Here is a 13528-nt window from a genome sequence, read left to right on the forward strand (position 1 = left end):
CTACTGTTTCGTAGTTCAGGAGAGAACAAATTCAAATGTCCATGAGTAACAAATTATCTATTTGTATGTATGTAGAGATTGTCAAGGCCGCAAAATAAGATATCAACAAAAATAAATGAATCCACATTTTCAATTTTGGGCTTACGAAGAGCTTCTATGGAGTAGCTTCATCAGGAACGGTAGATGGATCTGGGAACATTATATATATAAAAAAGAGAAATACTTACTAAAAGCATACTTATTTGTGTGATTAAGAGTAAAATCATTGTCGAAGCTTGTATTAATCAATTGTTTTCTCTATTAATTTACTCAAAACCTTATTCCATTAACCTAATGTATCCCACAATACAATACTTTTTCGAAACAACAGAGAATCCAAATGACAGAATGAAGAAAAAGACAGTCACAATGAATAACGTAAAGACTGAAGGTAAGATACTTCTTTTCTTTTACTTGTACTCACCACTATTTATTCTCTCAAACTGGTTTTAATTAGTACTCTCGATTATCAGATATTTACTAAGAATTACAAATGCTTCAACTTTTAAAACATGTCCACAAAATAATGAAATGTACCAATATCATCATGACATGTCATTAGAGGTTTAACTCTAAAGTCCTGAAATTTTGTTTAAAACAATAACAATCAAACCAAGGAGTAAACAAAGACTCAAAAAACCAAAGGACATTTACATCAACAGTTATAAATATTAAATAAGAAACAACACGAACTCCACTAAAAACCGGGAGTGAAATCAGGTGCTCCGGAAGGGTAAGCATTTCCTGCAACGTATACGGCACCCGTCGTGTTATTTCTTTGTTTAGTTTGGTAATGATGGAAGGTTATTATACTGAGGAAGAATAACATTCAAATATTCGTTTATTTTTTTATTTAACAACTAACAAAACAGACTTGATATCAAATATAAAAAGATCAACAATGATATTTTGAAGTCAAACTGTATCGACATTGTTGAATTACTTTTACCAATGTAACACGTAATCTAATTAACTGTCATTAGTATATATATATTAAATGTTGTAATAAGTCACTACAAAATTCAAAAAGTCTGAAGAGACCAATTTGTTTCTGAATTTGGATGAATTTTTACTCGACATTCTTTCTTTGTCTAAAATATTTATAAAATCTTGACAAAGCCTGAATTTGATAAGGGACTTTCCGTTTTGAATATTTGTGATTTTACGTTTTGTCTAATCAAGTTCTTGATGTTTCTTGACATAAGTCATGACATTATTAATATTGTTTAAAAGTGTCTCGACACTTTCTTTATCATTTAATAAGTGTCTTGATTAATCTCGACCAATTCTTTCCTGTCTTAAATTTATCTCGATCTGTCTGGACACATTCTTGACATTTGTAATAATGTCTGAATATGTCTTGACATATTCTTAAAAGAGGGACGAAAGATACCAAAGGGACAGTCAAACTCATAAATCTAAAACAAACTGACAACGCCATGGCTAAAAATGAAAAAGACAAACAGAAAAACAATAGTACACATGACACAACATAGAAAACTGAAGAATAAACAACAGGAACCCCACCAAAAACTAGGGGTGATCTCAGGTGCTCCGGAAGGGTAAGCAGATCACATGCAGCACCCGTCGTGTTGCTTATGTGATAACAAATCCGGTAAATAGTCTAATTCGGTAGGTCACATTCAGGAAAGGGAAGGGGATTGTAGTTACGACGCAAGGAACATATCCGATATCATTTGTGATACGGTTATTCCATTACGGTCAACCAACTCGTGATGGCGTCCGTAAAATTTACTAAGGGATGATTTCAACTTCACCATTTGGAACTCTTGGTTTAAAAGCTTCCTTGTGAGCAGCAACCCTCTATCAAGAAAATCATGATAGGAAATGCAAGCACGGGAATATCGTATCAATTGGGAGATATATACCCCGTATGCAGGTGCTGCTGGAATGTTGCTACTTAGAAATGGAAAGTTCACAATTGGAAAGCTGAAATCATCTCTTTTGTCGTAAAGTTTTGTTTTCAACTGACCCTCATTGTCAATTTCTAGATGTAAGTCAAGATATGAGGCCGACTTAACTGTATCTGTAGTATCCTTTATCTCTAGCTCGATTGGATAGATGCGTTCCACATAGTCACCAAATTTTGAATTATTTAGCGAAAGAACATCATCTATATAGCGAAACGTAGAGTTAAAGGATAGTGCTAACTTCTTATCTTTCTTCCTAAGAAGTTTCTGCATGAAGTCAGCCTCATAATAATAAAGAAACAAGTCGGCAAGTAGAGGGGCACAGTTTGTTCCCATTGGAATGCCGACAGTCTGTTGAAAAACACTTCCCCCGAACGTAACAAATATGTTGTCAATCAAGAAATCAAGCATCTTGATAATATCAGTTTCAGAGAATTTTTTGTTCGAATCAGAGTGATCCTTTACAAAGTAGGATTTATCCCTCCCTAAGACAAGATACTTGTATCTACGTTGGCCATTCTTTTTTACGAAGCAAAGCAATACCAACTCTTTCAATTTGTCTTTTAGTTTGGAATGTGGAATACTAGTGTACAGAGTAGAAAAGTCAAATGTTTTAATACTGTTACAAGATGAAAGAGAGTTAGATTGTATGTACTCTGCAAGATCTTTGGAATTTTTAAGTATCCACATCTGATTCACGCCCCCTCTAGAATAGGCAGTTTCACAATAACTTTGAAGCCCGTCTTTGATTGCTGATAAAATAGATGTTAATAATTTAGAAAGAGGTTTCGTGGAGCACTTGGAAGACCCAGCAACATACCGTTGTTTGTAAGGACGCTTATGTAGTTTAGGTATCCAATACAGTGATGGCAGATCCAGTTCTTCATCTTTGGTTGAAATTCCAAAGGAACACAGAACAGACCTATAATTATCCAGGATTTCCTCTTTGGTAAGTGTCGTGAGTGTATATGTTGAGTTTCCAAGTGAATTGTCAATACCTAATTCGTTTATCATGCAGTTAATGTAATGAGTTTTACATACAAAAACGATGTTGTTTGGGGCTTTATCTGCGGGGACAACAACATATTTATCATGGAGGTAGGATAGGTGTTTTGCAACATTTGGGTCTTTAAAGATTGACGTAGCATGGGCATTGATAGACCCATTGATGGATTTAGGCTCACGATATTTCGGACCTTTCGATAACACATTTCGTAGAGAAGTGTTATTAACAATGTTGAGGTCACCGGTAATAACGTGGCCAGCGGGATTATATGTGAATTGGGAACTAGCACAAGTGCAATCGGGAGGTTTAGACTTGAAGTCGTCAATATCGAGATCCTGCAAAACGTGTTTGTAATTGAAAATTTTAGTTGCAATAGGTTTGGTATAGGTATAAGAAATGATTGGTACAGACTGGTCTTTGAAATAAAGAGGTATTTTCGATTGAACTAATTTATGATGAAGGATATTGCCTAAGTTGACGCCATCGATACCTTTGTTGGCAAAGGAAAGATTAAGGAAAGATCTTTTCTCTTTTTCATCTTTGCCAATGCGGACTGGCTTGAAAAGTCTGTGACTAGCAATATCCGAAATTATAGCTGTAATTTTGTATAGGTTTGAATGAGGGTTTGTAACAGTGGATTCCAAACATAAATTGAACAGAGAATGAAGTTTTGAAAGGGGTAATGAATAAAGTTTCGTGCGAATGTGATGAATACCTAACGGCTTTTGTATAAATGGGAGCAAGTCATTAATAGAGACATCATGCAGAGAAGGTGATGTATAATGACGATGACCATGACTGCGTCTACGTCGAGGAGTCGAGTTGAAAATATTCATCACATTCACCGAGTTACACGAAGGACTAGATGGAATACCTATACCATCAATTTTGTCATTGCAGCCATACGGTGTTGCAGTTCCTAATAGTCTAATCCAGTAGTCTTCTTTTTGTCTACGGAGAGTCGTTGAAAGATTAGGATTGTTAGAGCTATGGTATATCTTTTCGATAATGCGAACTGTCATAGAAACGATGGAATGATCGGGCTGATTGAAATGCTGGTATAGAATGTCGTTAGCATTGAGGTTAATGTCTGATCTATGACCGCACATACGTTTGTTTAGCCTTCCTTTCGTTTCACCGACTTAAATTTTTAACCATTGTCTGAATATGTCAAAAGACATACTTGACATAGCTATTAGCAATTATAAATATGCCCTTTTCATTAAGCGAAAAAAATAGACGATATTTTTCAACTGCATTTTAAGTCAATTTTTGCCGCATGACCCTATATATTGTTTTGGTTGTAATGCAACATTGGCATTTTTAGTAACAGGAACTGCTACCTGTATTTCCCTAGTTTGTGTACACTACAAACCATTAAAGTCTGAAATGGCCTATATCTGTACTCGACTGTACTGATTTTTACTCGACCAGTCTTAATTGGTCTGACTTTTACTTGACATTACTCGACCCCAGTCTGAACCATACTTGACTGTACTGAATCGTACTTGACTCTTATCTTTGCCGTTGAAAAGAGTCTGAACTATTACTCGACCAGTCTGAAACAGTCTTAACCCATTCTTGACATGTACTCGACCTATTGTTCCAGTCTAACCCATACTTAACCAAAGGTCTGAACAATACTCGACCAGTCTGAACCATACTAGACCAAAAACCCTCTACTTTTTTAACTGTTTAAATAAATTTCTTTTTAACTGAAATATATAACAACAGCCAACAAAATTTATAATAGATTTTAACCTTATAAAAGAAATATATCTCTGATTATATTTAGGATAAAAAAAATATTATATATAACTTATATCAAAAAGGGATAAAATTAAATAAATGAATTAAATTATTTTTCTGATTAGTGGTGAAATATAAAGTATAACCTCTGCTTGGGGCAGTCTCATAAATAAGATCACACCTGGTCAGAGGTATTAAATTCTAAATAACATTGATTCAAAATTGCAACATCCTGTTTAAATTAAATTACAAGGCCTTTCGAATATACATGTATGTACTAGATAAGTAATACACGAATTTAAGAAAATAAGGCTTTCTTTTTACCTGAAAAACACACATGTAATGAGTTAATTAGAACATATTAAAGTGCTTTATGTATACCATGTTAATTTGACAAAAAATACTTAGATTAATTTAAAAATCTTTTTACTGTTACTTTGGAATACATTCCCTTTTTTAAAAAGGTTATCAAGGATTTGTATAGTAAATACAGATCCTTGGCTGAAGTTAATGGTGACAATAGTCCAATTACCATAAAATACTTCCGAAATATTCATAAAATTTGAATAATATTGAAAATATCAGTCACAATTCATTTTTTTAGATTATTTGATCAGCTTGTTTTATTTATATTTTAAAAGTTGATATATATTATTATGTAAGTGTTGATTAATATTGAGTTGAAGTTATATTTTGATTGATTATTGTGAAATTTTAATTTCAAGTTGACATTTAAATTTCATTTTTTATAAAAAAAAAATCCCAAATTGATAAAATTCAGTTAATAGATACAAAGAATAGGTCTAGTTTGGTTAAGACTTGGTCGAGTATGGTTCAGACTAGGTCGAGTATGGTTCAGACTAGGTCGAGTACGGTTCAGACTAGGTCGAGTACGGTTCAGACTAGGTCGAGTACAGTTCAGACTCGTATAAAACGGTTAAGTACTGGTCAAGTACACATTCAGACTGTTAAGTATAGTTCAGACTACAGTCGAGTATTATTAAGTAAATCTCAGACGAATTCAGACTGGTCGAGTAAAAATCAGTTCAGTCGAGTACAGATATAGGCCATTTCAGACTTTTAATGGTTTGTAGTGGTAGTCTTCGAGAAAAAAAATACGGAACACCAGTGGTATCCTATGGAAAATGCATTACGAATAATTGCGCTCTCGTAACCTTAAGGACAGTCTATCTTAAGATGTGTGTGATAAGGATGAAGCCGTTATAATTTTTTAATGTTATTAATGATTTCTAATCACCAAACGGATGAACAAAATAACTGAGCGTATGATATGGGACAAATAGAGTAGTTTTAAACTTTTATCATTTATATGTGTCCCTAAATTATAGGGATTTTCTGGTAACTTAACAGAAAACCCTTGCCGTTTTTGGCACAACCTTTTTGATCTTTTGGTCCTCGATGCTGTTCAACTTTGTACTCGTTTCGGCTTTCAAACTTTTGTATCTGTGCGTCACACATAGGTCTTGTGTGGACAAAATACACTTCTGGCGTATTAAAATTTTGAACTTGTTGCCTTTTGTTGGCTGTTGTTCGTGTGATTCTTTGTCAATTGTGTTCTCCAATTTATTTATATTGTAGTCCTGTGTTGTCATTTTGATGTTATATTTCACATGGCCATAAAAGTGCGAGGTTTGGCATGCCACAAAACCAGGTTCAACCCACCATTTTTTCCTTTAAAAATGTCCTGTACCAAGTCAGGAATATGGTCATTGTTATATTATAGTTCGTTTCTGTGTGTATTACATTATAACGTTGTGTCGTTTGTTTTCTCTTATTTTTGAGTGTAAATTCACATTGCGATAAGACGTGTCACGGTACTTGTCTATCCCAAATTCATGTATTTGGTTTTGATGTTATATATATATGTTATATTTGTTATTCTCGTGGGATTTTGTCTATATGTGTTACATTTTAGTGTTATGTCGTTGTTCTCCTCTTGTATTTAATGCGTTTCCCTCGGTTTTGGTTTGTTATCCCGATTTTGTTTTTTGTCCATGGATTTATGAGTTTTGAACAGCGGTATACTACTGTTGCCTTTATATAACGGAATTATTTTGAATATATTGCATGTTTTTCAACGACTGTGTCTCACTATTTACTATAGTGTTTACATATTTCAACCGGATCAATGACCATAACTAGACACTTCATTGATGAGCTTATCCCAAAACACCTTTCTAAAGATGGACTGGTCTTAGATGATCGAACTGGTTAAACTCCGCCCTTTCGAGTGAAATAAATCAAATAATAATAATGTCTGAATATGTCTAGACACATTCTTGACTGTCTTTAATCTGTCTAAATATTTTTCGACATATTCCTGACGGTTTTTCAGCTTTCTTGATACCATCTCAACAGTACACATTTCGCCTGATTTGTGTATAGACACATTCCTGACACTTGTTTTTTTTTAAACACATGCTCTTGCTGTTTTATACTCATTTCTTTTATCGTTAACTAAACTTAGAAGAATTAGGATACAATAATTCATTGTTCATTATAAAAAGCCAAATTTGGGAACCAAAATTTTTTATTTTTTTTTACTATATAAACATTGAATATTACGCATGAAAAATGAAATATGTCTACAGTATGTTTGGTTTAAATCATTTAGCAATTATTTATGAGATTTATATATCAACATTTGTATTTATTTACAAACCCACATTTATATTGAATGAACATAATCACATTTGTATCTGTTAATATTTGAATTGCATACCTATAATCGTATTCTTTAAAATAATTACATGCCGAACTTTTGTTTTTGTCGTATAACTTGAAATAACAAGACAGATAATGTTAATGATGTATCATGTATATTGGTCATGATTTGTTTTAAAACTCAGAAATGTCCATAAAATTCAAGGCGCAATTCAAAATGTTTAGAAAAAGTCAAGCGATACTTAGAAAATAAAATAAAAATCTCTCAATAGAATAATCCTAGGTAAGAAAAAGTTCAGAAAAAAAGCATGCTGAAACTTTGGGTTAGGTGAATAAAAATCTTTACAGGTAGCATCAAGGTAGATTTAAATCTAACAATACCAACTGGTCAATTTAAATGTCCCTATTGTGTTGTCAATTTTAAAAACAGGTTGAGCTTTAGGTAAAGTTTTACAGTAACACCTATAAGCAACTCACTGTAAGTCATTTGGACTTTTTTGTTTGTGAGTGAATTGGTCGAGTTTATACACAAATAAATTTCTTTAAAAAGATATGTAATCCTATACTGAATGTACCTCGAACGTTACATTAACTATTGTTCAAAACTTAAACTTGCTTATATTTTTACTCTAAACGGATAAGAAAAAAAGAGTGCAAATATATATATACAATATATATATAGTGTCTAAAAATAGCAACAATCAACATTCAATCTATCTAGGTGTGGATCAGTTTGTAAATAAACTGATGCAGTTACTAAATTAAATTATATAAGTGTCTAAGAATGTAACTTTAACACACTAATGAGTGTTATAAAATTAGTTGTTATATTTTATATATATTATTCACGCAATATATCGCTAAACAAATTAGCTTCATCGGGCGTGTGCATCTATCTAGGTGAAATCGGATGCATGACAAAAAAATATCTTTGTAGCTTGACGTTTTTGTGTAAAAGTTTAAAATATTGATTGATGGGGTATATACAAGATATTTTTGCCGTTTATTGTACATAATAATTTTTAAATCTAAACAAATAGTTGTTTTAGTTAAATAGAATGGAATTCATGATTTATTCCTTTGGTTTTGGGTAGAACTGTTTTTCATCCCTCTCATTAAGTCCATCAGGTTCAAGAGTACGTAGCTGATGCATCCAGAACCTTTCTCTATGTTTTCTCCTTTCGGAGTCCCAATTTTGATTTACCTCAATTATTTGAAAGGTGATATTATCAAAAGTATGTCCTGTTCTTAAGAGGTGTCTCGTAATTGGACAGTTTCTTCCTTTTGTATAGAACGACCGGTGATTGTTAAGTCTGATGTTGAATGTAGTTTCTGTTTCACCAACATACTGCAGCTTGCAAGTTCCACAAGTAAGAATATAAATACTATTTTCCGTTTTGCAATTAGATGTAACATAGATGTTGTATCGCTGCTTTGTTACTGTGCTGCTAAAAGAGTGGTCAGTGTTGGCGGCTTTACAGCACTTACAATTGCTTCTACCGCATTGTTTGTAACACCCAAATTTAGAAGTTTCTTGTTTCTTTACTTTTGATGTCACAAGTATGTCTTTGAGATTTTTGGGTCTGCGATAGGCAATAACAGGAGGTGATGGAAAAATTTCTTTTAAGGAAGAGTCATTTTCGATAAGACGCCAGTGCTTTCGGATAGTAGATGAAATATTTGTCAAATTGGGATGGAAGGTTACAACAAACGGAATTCTATCTGCACGGGTCGTCTTATCTCTGTTTTCCATGAGGCTAGCTCGATCTTTTTCTTGGGCTTTATCAAACGCGTCTGTGATGTTTTTGGTTTTATATCCTCTTGATTTCAGCTGTGTTTTTAGTTGTCCCAAACGATATTTAAGTTTGGATTCCGAGGAGCAAATTCGCTTTAGTCTGATGGCTTGACTGTAAGGTATACTCCTGGAGCAGTGTTTCGGGTGACAACTTTTTGGAGAAAGGAACTGGTGTTTATCAGTTTTCTTTGTGTGGAGATCAGTTGTCATGATCCCGTTTTTTACAAATGTGGTGGTGTCGAGAAAAGCGATTTTCTCGCTTGAAAATTCAGATGTAAATTTAATTGAGTGATGGAACTGGTTACAATGATCTAAGAAATCTTGCAAATGTTCTGCAGTATCGTTCCATTTCATGTCAATATCATCAATAAAACGGAGCCATGACAAGGGTTTGTATGGCACACTTAAAAGGATGCGTTCTTCGAGATCACCCATAAAAATGTTGGCAAAAGAAGGTGCCATTTTTGTTCCCATACTAGTTCCGTCAATCTGTAAAAAGTGCTTGTCGTTGAAAATAAAGTTGTTATTTTCAAGCACTAGCTTGAGCAATTGAACTAGACAGTCAGTTTGGGGATGTTTATCCTTTCGAGTATTCCATACTTTTTCACACGCGGCAATTCCTTCATCTTTTGGAATATTTGTGTATAAAGAACACACATCCATTGAAACCAAAATTGTGTTATTAGGTAAAGGACTTAAGGAATTCATTTTCTTCAAATAGTCAGTCTTATCTTGAATATGAGATGGTAGTTGTTTAACATGTGGTCTGAGGTGGTAATCAACAAATTCTGAAATTTTTTCGGTGGGATGGCCATTAGCTGATACTATAGGTCTCCCTGGGATCCCTTCTTTGTGGAGTTTTGGAAGTAAGTAAAATCGACCGACTGTGCACGTTTCGTCTGGGCGTAGATAATCGTACGTATCGTCATCAATTTGTTTATCTTTATTCATTTCTGAGAGGACGTCATTAATTTTTTTGCTGATTTCTTTGGTTGGATCACATGCTAGTTCTTTATAAAATTTAGCGTTTGAGAGTTGACGATTTCCTTCTTCGATGTAGTCTGCCTTGTTCATCACTACAACGGCACTTCCTTTGTCAGCTTGTTTGATAACAATTTCGTCACGGTCTTTTAAGTTTATCATGGCTTGACTTTCTGACTTTGAAATATTTCTGACTTGTTTACCACTGATTGAAGATCTGACTTCAGCTTTGACTGATGTAATGAATGATTCCAAATTGTCGTTTTTGCTTTTAGGGGGATTCCATTTACTTTTCTTTTTAAATTTTGGAATGCATATGTCTCCTTCATCACTCTCATAATCAGATTCATTCATTCCGGCTTCTTTTAAATTTTTCTTCTGTTGTCTATTGAAATGTTCTTTCAACCGAAGACGCCTGGCAAATGCTTCTACATCTGTCTCAAGTTGTAAATTGTTGACGGTTGCTGGAGCTGGACAGAAATTAAGGCCTTTACTCAATAGTTTTTCTTCAGAGGTAGTTAGTTCTATTGATGACAGATTGACAACTAACTTATCTTGAACTGTGTGTTTCTGTTTTTTAAAACGTCTTTTCCTCGGTTGTTTTGATTTACTCTCTTTTAACAAGTTTAAAATTTGATCTTCTTCAAAAACGGAACTTTGTTGGTTTAAACGGTCACGTTTGAACTTTTTATTTTGTTTAGCTTTGAAAGTTTGTTTCTCTATTCTTTGAATGTCGGTTAATTTGTTTGTAGCCGTAGATAGAAAAGGAGAGTAAGAGTTGAAGAAGTCGGAATGAACAATTGAATAAAATATCGTCCCAACGTTTCATAAATCTGATGGACTTTACACCCGGTGTCTGAGGCGTCAATTTGATATTTAAACCTTTTGGTATGGTGTTGTTATCTATGTACGATTTAAGATTAGAAGCATGATGTTCAAGCTGTATTTTCTTTTTCGTAAAACTTCTTAATTTATTAAAATATGTTTTGTTTTCCATGATCTTGCAAGGAAATAGATATGAACAGATTACACAAAATAAGATGTGTAATGCGTGTTGCCTGTGAAAATAGTATATAGTGTCTAAAAATAGCAACAATCAACATTCAATCTATCTAGGTGTGGATCAGTTTGTAAATAAACTGATGCAGTTACTAAATTAAATTATATAAGTGTCTAAGAATGTAACTTTAACACACTAATGAGTGTTATAAAATTAGTTGTTATATTTTATATATATTATTCACGCAATATTTCGCTAAACAAATTAGCTTCATCGGGCGTGTGCATCTATCTAGGTGAAATCGGATGCATGACAAAAAAATATCTTTGTAGCTTGACGTTTTTGTGTAAAAGTTTAAAATATTGATTGATGGGGTATATACAAGATATTTTTGCCGTTTATTGTACATAATAATTTTTAAATCTAAACAAATAGTTGTTTTAGTTAAATAGAATGGAATTCATGATTTATTCCTTTGGTTTTGGGTAGAACTGTTTTTCTTCCCTCTCATTAAGTCCATCAGGTTCAAGAGTACGTAGCTGATGCATCCAGAACCTTTCTCTATGTTTTCTCCTTTCGGAGTCCAAATTTTGATTTACCTCAATTATTTGAAAGGTGATATTATCAAAAGTATGTCCTGTTCTTAAGAGGTGTCTCGTAATTGGACAGTTTCTTCCTTTTGTATAGAACGACCGGTGATTGTTAAGTCTGATGTTGAATGTAGTTTCTGTTTCACCAACATACTGCAGCTTGCAAGTTCCACAAGTAAGAATATAAATACTATTTTCCGTTTTGCAATTAGATGTAACATAGATGTTGTATCGCTGCTTTGTTACTGTGCTGCTAAAAGAGTGGTCAGTGTTGGCGGCTTTACAGCACTTACAATTGCTTCTACCGCATTCTATCTACTATCCGAAAGCACTGGCGTCTTATCGAAAATGACTCTTCCTTAAAAGAAATTTTTCCATCACCTCCTGTTATTGCCTATCGCAGACCCAAAAATCTCAAAGACATACTTGTGACATCAAAAGTAAAGAAACAAGAAACTTCTAAATTTGGGTGTTACAAACAATGCGGTAGAAGCAATTGTAAGTGCTGTAAAGCCGCCAACACTGACCACTCTTTTAGCAGCACAGTAACAAAGCAGCGATACAACATCTATGTTACATCTAATTGCAAAACGGAAAATAGTATTTATATTCTTACTTGTGGAACTTGCAAGCTGCAGTATGTTGGTGAAACAGAAACTACATTCAACATCAGACTTAACAATCACCGGTCGTTCTATACAAAAGGAAGAAACTGTCCAATTACGAGACACCTCTTAAGAACAGGACATACTTTTGATAATATCACCTTTCAAATAATTGAGGTAAATCAAAATTGGGACTCCGAAAGGAGAAAACATAGAGAAAGGTTCTGGATGCATCAGCTACGTACTCTTGAACCTGATGGACTTAATGAGAGGGATGAAAAACAGTTCTACCCAAAACCAAAGGAATAAATCATGAATTCCATTCTATTTAACTAAAACAACTATTTGTTTAGATTTAAAAATTATTATGTACAATAAACGGCAAAAATATCTTGTATATACCCCATCAATCAATATTTTAAACTTTTACACAAAAACGTCAAGCTACAAAGATATTTTTTTGTCATGCATCCGATTTCACCTAGATAGATGCACACGCCCGATGAAGCTAATTTGTTTAGCGAAATATTGCGTGAATAATATATATAAAATATAACAACTAATTTTATAACACTCATTAGTGTGTTAAAGTTACATTCTTAGACACTTATATAATATATATATATATATATATATATATATATATCAGTCTAAAGATTTGCACAACGGTACTGATATAAGGTGTTATTAAACGAAAATGTTGTTATAAAACACGATTTTATAACAACATTTTCGTTTAATAACACCTTATATCAGTACCGTTGTGCAAATCTTTAGACTGATATAATTTTTTCCTTATCTGCATAGTATCGCCTATTCTAGACGATCCGGTACATAGTAAATTTGCTGGTTGGTCCTTTTTATAGACTTTTATATATATATATATATATATATATATATTTAAATTTGCTATTACAAAATAGTTTATTATGTTTTAAAATTTTCATTTAGGGATCTTTCTCCATCATTTAATTTTAGATCGGTACTTAGTGTCTTTTTGTTATTGGGATTTACGAGAACCCTGTCACGTTACTCTGTGTTTTGGTTAGATGTATTTCTATGTGTATCCATCTGATGAGTAAAATAAAATTTGATAGTGGAAATAGGGAATGTGTCAAAGAGACAACAACCCGTGCATAGAAAAGAC

General features: G+C 33.2%; 1 protein-coding gene across 1 annotated transcript in view; it reads left to right on the forward strand.

Annotated features, from left to right (window-relative positions):
• LOC143070976 (transient receptor potential cation channel subfamily M member 6-like) overlaps positions 1–13528 on the forward strand; it is a 64194-nt gene that overhangs the window by 33737 nt on the left and 16929 nt on the right. Inside the window, exon 5 of the mRNA XM_076245073.1 lies at positions 371–430. Coding sequence (XP_076101188.1) covers positions 371–430 — 60 coding nt within the window. The remainder of the gene's footprint in view (positions 1–370; positions 431–13528) is intronic.

The sequence above is a fragment of the Mytilus galloprovincialis genome, chromosome 4 (genome assembly GCF_965363235.1).
Source record: "Mytilus galloprovincialis chromosome 4, xbMytGall1.hap1.1, whole genome shotgun sequence".
Classification (NCBI taxonomy): Eukaryota; Metazoa; Mollusca; class Bivalvia; order Mytilida; family Mytilidae; genus Mytilus; species Mytilus galloprovincialis.